The 13451-nt window shown below is 45.3% G+C and overlaps 1 protein-coding gene across 1 annotated transcript in view; it reads left to right on the top strand.

Annotated features, from left to right (window-relative positions):
* Positions 1-13451, top strand: part of zfhx4 (zinc finger homeobox 4) — a 178251-nt gene that overhangs the window by 42213 nt on the left and 122587 nt on the right. Inside the window, exons 2-4 of the mRNA XM_061921984.1 lie at positions 9228-11748; positions 11863-12081; positions 12313-12607. Coding sequence (XP_061777968.1) covers positions 9274-11748; positions 11863-12081; positions 12313-12607 — 2989 coding nt within the window. The 5' untranslated portion in view covers positions 9228-9273. The remainder of the gene's footprint in view (positions 1-9227; positions 11749-11862; positions 12082-12312; positions 12608-13451) is intronic.

Here is a 13451-nt window from a genome sequence, read left to right as displayed (position 1 = left end):
CACAAAATACATTACAATAGGACAGCATGGTGGTACAGGGGTTAGTGCATGTGCCTCACCCCTGGAATTGCCACAAAAATACATTACAATAGGACAGCATGGTGGTACAGGGGTTAGTGCATGTGCCTCACCCCTGGAATTGCCACAAAAATACATTATAATAATTGCCACAAAATACATTATAATAGGGCAGCACGGTGGTACAGGGGTTAGTGCATGTGCCTCACAATATGAAGGTCCTGATTTATCCTGGGTTCAATCCCGGGCTTGGGATCTTTATGTGTGTAGTTTGCATGTTCTCCCTGTGACTGCGTGGGTTCCCTCCGGGTACTCCGGCTTCCTCCCACTTCCAAAGACATGATTTGTTGATAGGCAACACATGCAAATTAGTAACATATTGGCTCTAAATTTGTCATTATTAAGTACTTAATTAATGCCTTATTCTGCATGGCCTTATTACACAACCAGTAAGCCGGTATCACTTAAGTACGGGGAACATATTCACCATTACTAACCCTAACCAAATATCAAAATTAACTCTTTGTTATTTAGAATATGTTCCCCTAGTGTCCAAATAACTTTAAATTAAGTCTTTGTCACTTAGAATATGTTCCTCATACACTGAATTGGCCCTAGTGTGTGAATGTGAGTGTGAATGTTGTCTGTCTATCTGTGTTGGCCCTGCGATGAGGTGGCGACTTGTCCAGGATGTACCCCGCCTACTGCCCGAATGCAGCTGAGATAGGCTTCAGCGACCCCCCGCAACCCCAAAAGGGACAAGCGGTAGAAAATGGACTTATGGATGGATGTTTGATTGTTGAGCATCCATCCATCCATCCATTTCCTACCGCTTATTCTCTTTGGGGTTGCGGGGGGCGCTGGTGCCTATCTCAGCTACAATCAGGCGGAAGGCGGTGTACACCTTGGACAAATCGCCACCTCATCGCAGGGCCAACACAGATAGACAGACAACATTCACACTCACATTCACACACTAGGGCCAATTTAGTGTTGCCAATCAACCTATCCCCAGGTGCATGTCTTTGGAGGTGGGAGGAAGCCGGAGTACCCGGAGGGAACCCACGCATTCATGATGTGAACATGCAAACTCCACACAGAAAGATCCCGAGCCCGGGATTGAACCCAGGACTACTCAGGAACTTTGTATTGTGAGGCAAATGCACTAACCCTTCCACCGTGAAGCCGATTGTTGAGCAGTCAAAGTAAAAGTTAAAGTACCAATGATTGTCACACACACACTAGGTGTGGCGAAATTAGCCTCTTCATTTGACCCGTCCCCTTGTTCCACCCCTGGGAGGTGAGGGGAGCAGTGAGCAGCAGCGGTGGCCACGCTGGGGAATAATTTTTGGTGACTTAACCCCCCAATTCCAACCGTTGATGCTGAGTGCCAAGCAGGGAGGTAATGGGTCCCATTTTTATATTCTTTGGTATGACTCGGCCGGGGTTTGAACTACCGATCTCAGGGTGGACACTCTAACCATGGACTAACATAGTTGGTGTTTGTGCATTTTGTATAATTTTACAGTGGCCAATTTATTAAGTATAACCTTTGCGTTGTTTTTTTTAATTATTGAATACGTAGGCCTACTATGCTACTATTGTAATGTTGGTCATTATGGTGGTACTTGGACAGCCAGGTTTTTTTCTGAGGTGGCACTTGGTCAAAAAAGTTGGAGAACCACTGATATAGATGAAAGATGCATCTTATTTGATTGCAATTAATCATAATTTATCAACAGTAACCCTGCTAATTAAAAATGATAAGTGTTTGCCTAAAATACATTTTTAACAGCATGATGAATAAAATCACGCTGTTCCTCAGAGAGAGCCATGTTTATCAAAGGTTATCGGCCGTACTGTGGAGGCGTTATATGTCAGCATCCTGGTGCAGATGGCTCATGTGATAGTGTTTAGTCTCATGTCTCCTCTGTTCTCAGCCATGAATTCATTTGTTCATATTCCGTATTTCCTTGAATTGCCGCAGAGCATATAGTATGCGCCTGCCTTGAATTACTGCCGGGTCAAACTCACTTCACAAAATAATTAGCGCATGCTTAGTATTACCTCCTGGTCAAACTCGTGACATCACGAGTGACACTTCCCCTGTCATCATTTTCAAAATGGAGGAGGCTGATTTCAATACAGGTAATTTGAAATTGCATAAAGGGAAGAAGATTAAGAGTTATTCAGTAGGATTTAAGGTCCAAGCTTACATCACACTCAAATTTTTACTGCATACCTTTGGTAAGTGCCGGAGTGAGAAGAGGTTTTGATATAATTAGCGCATGCTTACTTTTACCGCATGCCTTTGGTGAACGCAGGAGTGAGAAGAGGTTTTAAATTAATTAGCGCCCCGGCGGCAATTCAAGGAAATACGGTATGTGCGTATGCGTATCTGTGTGTGTGTGTGTGTGTATGTGTGTGTGTGTGTGTGTGTGTGTGTGTGTGTGTGTGTGCGTGCGTGCGATAATGGGAGATCTGTATCATCTGGGTATTGTTTTTAAGTCTGTAAAGCACTTTGCGTTGCATTTCCTTCATGTATGAAAAGTGTGTTATGAATAGAGTTTGATTTAATTTTGATTTGATTTAAATTGAAAAAAATAATAATATCTCAAAAGAAAAGTGGAAAAAAAAATTAATCCACAGCAGCCATGTGAATAATCTGATTTAAAATGTGAATAGTTTGACATCAAAAGAAAAGTGGAGTGGATTAATTATTTAACATCAAATTCCAATCCAAGTTATGTTTATATAGCATATATAAAAAAGTAAAAATAGTTAGATTTGAAGCAATGCAAAAACAAGTGAAAAAAAAAAAATAACAGCATGCTGAATAAAATACTGAAATAACCATACTACCTCAAAGAAAAATAAACAAAAATTAAATCAGAATGAATCTCATTAAACATTTAAATTGTTTGGCAGCACTAAACTAACTTTTAGCATATTTTGAATAGTCCGATCATTACAAAAATGTCATCAATGTACTTAGTTTATTAAATGCTCAAAAAAAGTTGGACCAAAAAAAGTGCAGAAACCTCTCTGCTCAGGGAACTGCTGAAAAGCAGATGGATGTAAAGGGGCTTTAGCGAGAAAAAGGAGGGGGAAAGGAAAAAAACAATAGACCAAGGAGCCCATCTCTCCTATTAGAACAAGCAGTGTCCACAGAAGAAATTCCTGGGCTATTATTTGTCTCTCTCTGGATCTGATCTGCCACTTTAATTACCTGAGCGGACTATATGTGTGTGCATGGGAAAGCAAGGGGACATGCCTAATTAAAAAACAGAGGTTGGCGTGGCTTAGGCCATCTCTTTTGTTCCTCTTGCAGAAAAAAAGGGGCTATTTCACTGCCTTGTTTTTCCTCTTCATATATACACAGTTAGTGAAAATTACAAATGCAGATGTTTTTAATTGTTGCTAATGAGAGCATGCATGTAAACAACCGCCACCCTACAGCCGCCAAACGCTCAAATACGCAAAGGTTCGTCCATTAGTGCACACTTAAAAGTTTTTTACACTCAGGCCACAATTCACCTCTCCAATCAAATGAGTAGGGAAATGACAAAGTAGCAGATCCTTGGTTATGGTTATGATTGACTGGTTTCGACAAGTTCAATGAGTTAAATTAAGGATCGTCACATTTGCATGATTCAATGTGTCTGAAAAGGAGTAGGAAGAAGCACAGCTCAATTTAATACAACCCGCTATTTGTTAGGGGTTTAACGGTACGTGTATTTGTATTGAAACGTTTCGGTCCGGAGTGGGAGAACTTGCACAATCGGTGGAGACTAAATACTTTTTTGCCCCACTGTATATATATATATATATATATATATATATATATATATATATATATATATATATATATATATATATATATATATATATATATATATATCTTCTCTGAGCTGCCACCTTATCGTGGTAGATGAGTTTGCATGTCCCAATGATCCTAGGAGCTATGTTGTCCGAGGGCTTTCATGTCCCCTGGTATTGTCTCCCAAGACAAACAGGTTCTAGGTGAGGGACCAGACAAAGAGCAGCTCGAAGACTTCTATGAAAACACAACAAAATGGACTCAGATTTCCCTCGCCCGGACGCGGGTCACCGGGGCCCCCCTCTGGAGCCTGGCCCGGAGTTGGGGCACGATGGCGAGCGCCTGGTGGCCGGGCCTGTCCCCGAAGAGGTAACGTGGGTCATCCCTCCAATGGGCTCACCACTCATAGGAGGGGCCATAGAGGTCGGGTGCGATGTGAGCTGGGCGACAGCCGAAGGCGGGGCACTTGGCGGTCCGATCCTCGGCTACATAAGCTAGCTCTTGGGACGTGGAACGTCACCTCACTGGGGGGAAGGAGCCTGAGCTAGTGCGCGAGGTAGAGAAGTTCCGGCTGGATATAGTCGGACTTACCTCAATGCACAGCAAGGGCTCTGGAAACAGTTCTCTCGAGAGGGACTGGACTCTCTTTCACTCTGGCGTTGCCGGCAGTGAGAGGTGACGGACTAGGGTGGCAATTCTTGTTGCCTGCACGTGGGAGTTCAACCCAGTGGACAAGAGGGTAGCTTCCCTCTGCCTTCGGGTGGGGGGACGGGTCCTGACTGTAGTTTGTGCTTACGCACCAAACAACAGTTCAGAGTAGTAGGATGCCGGACAGACCCGGCAGGCCCAAGCGCATTGTGAGGGTCTGCTGGGAATGTCTGGCAGAGTCTCCTGTCAGAGAGAGTTTCAATTCCCATCTCCGGAAGAACTTTGAACATGTCACGAAGGAGGTGCTGGACATTGAGTCCGAGTGGACCATGTTCCGCACCTTTGTTGTCGAGGCGGATGATTGGAGCTGTGGCCGCAAGGTAGTTGGTGCCTGTCGGGGCGGTAATCCCAAAACCTGTTGGTGGACACCAGCAGTGAGGGATGCCGTCAAGCTGAAGAAAGAGTCCTATCGGCTTCTTTTGGCTCATAAGCCTCCGGAGGCAGTGGACGGGTACCGACAGGCCAAGTGGCGTGCAGCTTCAGCGGTCGCGGAGGCAAAAACTTGGACATGGGAGGATTTCGGGGCAGCCATGGAAAACGACTTCCGGATGGCTTCGAAGCAATTCTGGACTACCATCCGCCGCCTCAGGAAAGGGAAGCAGCGCACTGCCAACACCGTGTATGGTGTGGATGGTGTTCTGCTGACCTCGACTGCGGATGTTGTCGACCGGTGGAAGGAATACTTCGAAGACATCCTCAATCCCACCAACACGTCTTCCTTTGAGGAACCAGTGCCTGGGGAATCTCTGGTGGACTCTCCTATTTCTGGGGCTGAGGTTGCTGAGGTAGTTAAAAAGCTCCTAGGTGGAGGAGATCCGCCCGGAGTTCCGTAAGGCTCTGGATGCTGTGGGGCTGTCTTGGTTGACAAGACTCTGCAACATCGCGTGGACATCTGGGGCAGTACCACTGGATTGGCAGACCGGGGGATGGGTGGTCCCTCTCTTTAAGAAGGGGCACCGGAGGGTGTGTTCCAACTATTGTGGGATCACACTCCACAGCCTTCCCGGTAAGGTTTATTCAGGTGGAGAAGAGGCTACGCCGGATAGTCGAACCTCGTATTCAGGAGGAACAGTGTGGTTTTCGTCCTGGTAGTGGAACTGTGGACCAGCTCTATACTCTCGGCAGGGTTCTGGAGGGTGCATGGGAGTTTGCCCAACCAGTCTACATGTGCTACGTTCCCATCCTCACCTATGGTCATGAGCTTTGGGTCATTACCTTAAGGACAAGATCACGGGTACAAGCGGCCAAAATGATTTTCCTCCGCCGGGTGGCGGGGCTCTCCCTTTGAGATAGGGTGAGAAGCTCTGTCATCCGGGAGGAGCTCAAAGTAAAGCCGCTGCTCCTCTACATTGAGAGGAGCCAGATGAGGTGGTTCGGGCATCTGGTCAGGATGCCACGCGAACGCCTCCCGATGGAGGTTTTTAGGGCACATCCAAGCGGTAGGAGGCCACGGGGAAGACCCATGTCTCCCGGCTGGCTTGGGAATGCCTCGGGATCCCCCGGGAAGAGCTGGACGAAGTGGCTGGGGAGAGGGAATTCTGGATAAGCGGAAGAAGATGGATGGATGGATAGATATATACAGTTGTATATATATATATATATATATATATATATATATATATATATATATATATATATATATATATATATATATATATATATTTAAAGTTCTAGGCAATCATTGGGGTTCGTATTTGATAACCTTTTATTAGTTAGACTAGTGAAATGATTAATCTAAGTAACAGAATATAAATTTAAAAAATCAATAAATCAATTAAACTCCGGCCTTAACTAAGGCGGAGCTTAACACCTCCCACCCCACAGCACACAATTTGAAAGAAGAAACATTTGTGAGTTTACTCAAAAGAAGAGCAAAAATGCAAAAATATCATCGATTTCCCAAAAAAATCCGTTCGTGAATACATCTCTTTTGCAATGGCCGCAATGCACGTCCGTGCCAGTGTAACAGAGGCAAGTGGACTTCAAGAATAGTCCTGGCGATTTGCGAGATTGTTTGCTCTTTTGGGGCGGTTTAGCTCGGTTGGTTGAGCGGCCGTGCCAGCAACTTGAGGGTTGCAGGTTCGATTCCCGCTCCCGCCATCCTAGTCGATGCCGTTGTGTCCTTGGGCAAGACACGTTACCCACCTGCTCCCAGTGCCACCCACACTGGTTTAAATGTAACTGAGATATTGGGTTTCACTATACAAAGCGCTTTGAGTCACTAGAGAAAAGCGCTATATAAATATAATTCACTTCACAATTCACTAGCTCAGTAGTCAGCATGCTCGCCTCTCACACGGGCTACCTGGCTTTGCGCCCCGCTTGGAGAAATAGAAAAAAAGCAACCGAGAGAAAAAGCAGTTTTCTGTGATTGACACCAATCGTTGCATTCTGCCATCAAAATCGGGGGCCCCTGATTGGGCGAGGGCCTCATGGCTTCAGCTCAGGTTAGCATAGCCTCTACAATTTACACAAATCTTGTTTGATAGTAAAAACCTAATCTAAATTCTATTTCTATTACACAAAGGTTTGTAAATGTCTGATAATTTGTTAAATTTGTGTATTATCGCTATCATTTGAGTTTTGATTTCCATCCATCCATCCATTTTCTACTGCTCGTGTTTTGTTCATTTTATGAATATTTTTTAAATAATTTTCCCTTCAAGGTATAATTGACTTAGTCCAAACACATGCCATCTACACCAGGCAACCCAAAATGGGTCATGCATCTCTTTCGATTGGGTTGTTTATTGTCAAAAATGTATTTTGGTCTCCACATAAAAAAGTGGTGGAACATTAGTGTGTCTGGGACACAAACTGTTGAAAACATAGCATTACATGTTGTGATAACGTCACGCATTCCTGTAGCGATAACACATATTTATGGCCTGTTTCAACTTGTGGCTTTTTAAGAATGTAAAGCTCATTGCTACTAATTTTGCCGCAATTACAAGGGTGACTTCATAGGTAGACAGACGCGAGCTTGTATTATTGTTTTTTTGGGGTTTGGAGGTGGACAGTGTAATGAATTGTCTTTTCTCATTTCAAAATCACTATAATTTGTAGCGGACTATGAAGCAAATCGTAATAAATAGGTCAGAAGTTACCCCACTTTTGAAAATATTCATATTTCTTGTGATTTGTCTCCTCTTTATATAAAAAGACTGAACCTTAGAGTGAGACACAGAGAGAAAACATTTTAATCTATCACTAGTCCTCATGGAATCATCTCTTGGATATGTCAGATTAGACATGATTATGGCGCATGCACGCACGCACACGTGCACGCCCGCACACATACGAGCACACGTTTGATTTCATTCCTCACGCTTTCACTGTCCCTCCCACTGGCTTTGTTTGGCCCTGGATTGGTGCAGATTAATCCTCTAATTGCATTGTAGCTTTGTTGTGAGGCAGGGAGGGAGAGAGAGAGAGTTGCAAAGGCAGAATTAAGCAGCAGGTGGACGAGGTTAAAGGTCAACATGGCCCCTTTTTAAAGCTTTCTTTTCGTGTCAGCTATTTTACACACTAGCTACCTGAGTAGAGATGGCAATGTATCAAGTCTTTTTCTTGAGTCGTTTCTGTCAGTTTGCATTTGGTGTCTGTATCAGAGCTGCACCTGTCGATTATTTTAGAAATGGAGTAGTCTATCAATTAGTCTGTTCGATTAATCCAGTCATCGGATAAAACACACAACCACAAAGATCACTGCTCTTATGTGCGCTCAGTTGTAGCGGCTGTGTAGTGATGATAATTCAAACGATTATTCAAAGTAACAGAAAATAAATCAAATCTATTTAATCGATTAATCATTGCCGCGCTAGTTTCTGTATGTCATAGGGCTGCAGGCAGTAGTCGATTAGAAATAAGCTCCAAGTTGTATTTTGTTGCTTCGATGAATCATTTAATTAGTGTAATTAATAACAAATAATGAAATCAGGATCGCATAGAGTGTCTAGAACTTTAAATACGCAGACAACATTTCTGCTGCAATGGAGCGCACATGAGAGCCGTGGTGTGTGTTGTTTTTACATGTCAGTTAATGCACACGTGACATAAATTACAAGTTAAAAGTTGATGTGTATTTTTTCAAAAAAAAGAATAAGGTTTTGGCATGCAACATTTTTTTTAAATGTCAGTTTAAACTATTTTAGGCTACCAAGTCTGTTTTATCCGAGGCCCGGATTAATTTAACAAACTAATCGATAGATCACTCGATTGTTAGAATATTCGATACTTGCAGCCCTAATGTCTTACCTCTTTTTAATGAATACAAAATAAAACAACCGCGCGGTTTTTTTTGTGATAATTATTTGTGGCAATGTTTGCCCTTTTTCAAAAGCACATGGAAATACAGTCTTGAGTGGTCGGATTCCGATACTACAGAATGAAAGGAGCATATATTAACGGGCTAAATATGATGATTAACTCCTTACTGGTACACTGGAGACTGAGTTGACTCTTTAAACATATTCCACCTCCTCTATTAAAGTTGGAGTGCGAGTCTCCAAGTGGTTTTAAACTTTGCACATCTTCCATCATGTTCCGTGGAAGTTGCTTCATTTGTGTACAGCACAATTGTCCATGTCATCACTTTTTTTTCTCACACCCTTTTATCACGATTGAAAGTTTGTCTGATTATTTATCGCTAACCTTCTCTTCTTTTTTTTCCTCAACTCAGGTCCCTGCTAGGGAGGATGAGATGAGATCCCTATGTAGTGGTCGTCATGGCAACTTGTGACTCTCCCCATATGGTCTCGTCACGGCAGCAGGAACATGGTGGCCAGAGGCTGGACGCTGCTGAGGACAACTCCATCTTGGCTATGGAGATCGGCGTGGGCCACAGCAACAATGCCAATAACAACCAAACGTCACCTGTAGCCAGAGAGATGGAGAATGGCCTTGGCGAGCCCACTGTCAGCACACTGAGGTCCAGTGCTACCCCCACCTCTGTCAGTGCAACCATCGACTCTGTTACAGAGCAGAGTCGGAGACAAAGCTTTACAACCAGTAACAAAGGGAGTGTTACTGGGACTTTACCAGGAGTAGGAGGAGGAGCAGCTTTGGGTTCAGACTGTTCTGCCCCTGCCACATCTCCCGTGGCGCCGGCAAAGGAAATCCCGTGCAACGAATGTTCTGGCTCCTTCTCCAGTTTACAAAAATACATGGAGCACCACTGCCCCAACGCCCGACTACCTACCACGGGAGATCAAGAAGATGCAGATGAGCTCGAAGGGATGGTAGGGGAGAACAACGAAGATGACGAAGGGGAGCGTGCGGCCGATGGAAGGGAACTAAACAGCGAGAGGGATGAAGAGAGCGATGTGGAGAACTTGTGTGGTGAGATCATCTACCAGCCTGATGGCTCTGCCTTCATCCTGGAGGACTCCAAAGAGCAGCGTGGCAACCAGGGAGGGCTCCCTGGGGCGCTCCATTTCAGGGGCCTGCTATCCTCCCAGACCTTCCCCAACGCCCAGGCCGCCACTGGCCAAAGTGGCCTGAGCCAAGGGGGGGATCGGTTGGAGCAGCCTGCTGCACCCATGTCCTTCTACCCCCAGATCATAAACTCCTTCCACATCGCTTCATCCTTGGGGACTAAATCGTTGGCGGTCGACCCCCCCTCCATATCAAATACCTCAACTGGAGGGCGGGCGGGCGCTGGTCCCGTGTTGCACAGTTTTCGTGTTTATGACCTCCGCCACAAGAATGACAAAGACTATCTGACGGGGGACGGTGCAGCCAAAAACTCTTGTGTGTCCAAAGATGTTCCCAACAATGTAGACTTATCCAAGTTTGAGGGCTGTGTGGCCGATGGGCGGCGAAAGCCAGTACTCATGTGTTTCCTGTGCAAGCTCTCATTTGGCTATAGCCGCTCCTTTGTGACACATGCTGTCCATGACCACCGTATGACTCTGAATGAGCAGGAGCAGAAGCTGCTAGGCAACAAGCACGTCTCTGCCATCATACAGGGCATCGGCAAGGACAAAGAACCTCTTATAAGCTTTCTGGAACCAAAAAAACCCCCTGTATCTGTGCTATCCCACTTTCCCTCACCTGCCAATTTCCTAGGGCCAGATACCGGGCTCCGCGGCTTATGGAACGCTTTCCACAGTAGTGGGGAGAATGGCGAGTCCCTTCAGGCAGGCTTTGCTTTCCTGAAGGGCAGTGCCAGCAGCTCCTCCAATGACCAAAACCCCCGAACCCAAACCATGCCAAAGGCTGAGACCAACCCAAACCTCGGGGGAGGGGCTGGTTCCCATAGAACCTCCAGCGGGAGTTCTGCTGCTGCTGCCACTGGTGGCAACCTGGATGGCTGGAACTCGAATAGTGACAGTAGGGGCCACATTAGGGACACGTGCACTTTGCAACCCAATGGGCCGGACCTGAGCCACTGCCCGTCCATCAAGCGAGAGCCCGGTACAGTGGGAGATCAAAGTCTAGAACAGGATGAGGACGGTTACTCCAATGGTGGAGTAGAAAATGAGGCGGAGGAGGAAGATGAGCAGGCGATGAGTGTAGTTATGAAAGGCCAGCGGGCCAACAGCACCAGTAGCAAAGATTTCCCTCTCTTAAACCAAAGTATTTCTCCCCTTTCCAACAGTGTGCTAATGTTTAACAATGACAGCAAAGGTCCTGCATCCACCTCATCTTCCTCCCTTCCTATATGTGAGAAGCTGGAGATGGATAAGTCTCGTCTGTCTGCTGCCCTGGCAGTCGCCAGAGAGCGGGAGAGCAGTAACGACTCGACCACTGAAACCCTGGCAGGGCGGGATGGGTCATCGCCATCCTCCCACCCCCTTGACTTGATACTGATTCGTAGGGATGATGAGAGTCCTGGACCTCCTCATCATCACACAGGAAATCCAAGTACGCCCGGTACCCCGGGCACACCTGGTACACCCGGTCCAGGTGAAGGGTCCCCAGGAAGTGGTGTGGAGTGCCCAAAGTGTGACACAGTCTTGGGATCATCGCGCTCTCTCGGAGGGCACATGACCATGATGCATTCGCGGAACTCCTGCAAGACGCTCAAGTGCCCCAAGTGTAACTGGCACTACAAGTACCAGCAGACACTGGACGCTCACATGAAGGAGAAACATCCAGAGTCCGGAGGATCGTGTGTTTACTGCCGAACAGGACAGCCTCACCCTCGTTTAGCCAGGGGGGAAAGCTATACCTGTGGATACAAGCCTTTCCGCTGTGAGGTCTGTCTAATTTGGCATCATACATCTCACAAGGAAATTTACACTGGATAATCCTCACATAATACTCATTATGTCAAGTGCATATGTCCATTAATAATTACTATTTCTCTTTAGGTATGCAATTACTCAACCACCACCAAAGGCAACCTTAGCATCCATATGCAGTCGGACAAGCACCTGAACAATGTCCAAACACTTCAGAACGGTGGAAGTGAGGTGCAGTACAACCACAACCATGCCAACCCAGTAGCCAGTGTGGGCCTCGGTGGCGGCGGCTGCGGCGGCACACCCTCGCCATCCAAGCCAAAGCAGAAGCCGACTTGGCGCTGCGAGGTAATGAGCTCAACAGAGCGCTATTGTGAGGCTGCAGAAGAAATATACCCATTTGATAAGCAATTATGTTATTTCACCCTGCGTCACTGGCTTATTTTGTTTTCACCGCAAAAAAAATGTGACCAGGGGTCATTTGAAAAATTAATTGGTCATGCAGGTCTGACATAACCTCACTTGATAAAACCTCGTGATGCTGCAATAGTATCATCTTGGGTATCTTTCTCACTATAGGTTTGCGACTACGAGACCAACGTGGCTCGAAACCTGCGCATCCATATGACCAGTGAGAAACACATGCACAACATGATGCTGCTGCAGCAGAACATGAAGCAGATCCAGCACAGCCTCCACTTGGGGTTGGCACCAGCCGAGGCGGAGCTCTACCAGTACTACCTGGCTCAGAACATCGGTATGGCAGGTGTCAAAATGGAGAACCCAGCCGGCGGCGGCGGCCCTGATGCCCAGATGATGATCAACCCCTTCCAGCTCGACGCTGCAACTGCAAGCGCTCTTGGATCTGGACTTGGTAAGATTGACTTTTTTTTCATGGATTAAAAGCATTAAATATATAAAACATACACAATAGGAAGAGATGTTCCTCCTAAGGTCTGCTTTGTACTGTTGCACTTTGGTAACATCGTATATTCACCAGGTGAACCATCTGGCTCCAAAGTTTTTGGATATTTTTTTTTTATATTTTTCAACTTTTGTTTATTAAAGCCTGGGACCAATTCAATGCACAGTGCTTAAAATATTAATGGACCACCTGTCAGAAAAACCAGGATTCATTTATCTTTAAAACCAAAATGTATTATTTAATAGGCAGAAACTACACATTTTTCCACACAAAATAACAAATAAAATGCATGCAGCTGTACCTCAGGATACAATATAAATTGGTTTTATGACACATCTTGTTCTTTACCTTAAAAATGACTTAAAACCAATTTAATTGGTGCTTGGCCATCCCAAAACTCCACAATTTTAACACATAACATGCCTTTTAAAAATAAAAACATAGTATTAGGAAAGAGATATTGTATGAAAAACAACAGAATATAATATGCGAATGTAAGATACAGTAGTTTTATGAAGTAATGCAATAATGAACTACTTTCATATATCCTTCGATCTGCTTCTCAGTCAAACACACCACCAGCAGCTTCTTCATATCTTCATAGATACATGTCCACTGTTTAGGGATTATTTTAACGCCCTTGGCTGCTGTTAGACTCATTCGGCCTGTGGTGCAGACCAGCAGTGCGGCTACACAGTCGGTCATGTTACTGACAATTTATTTATTTAATCAATATCATCCATTTCTTGTCAGCACTGTCCATCACGCATACTTTCTTGGTCAAAAACAAAGT

Source organism: Nerophis ophidion, linkage group LG15 (genome assembly GCF_033978795.1).
Source record: "Nerophis ophidion isolate RoL-2023_Sa linkage group LG15, RoL_Noph_v1.0, whole genome shotgun sequence".
Lineage (NCBI taxonomy): Eukaryota > Metazoa > Chordata > Actinopteri > Syngnathiformes > Syngnathidae > Nerophis > Nerophis ophidion.
This window is presented reverse-complemented; position numbering and strand designations above follow the sequence as displayed.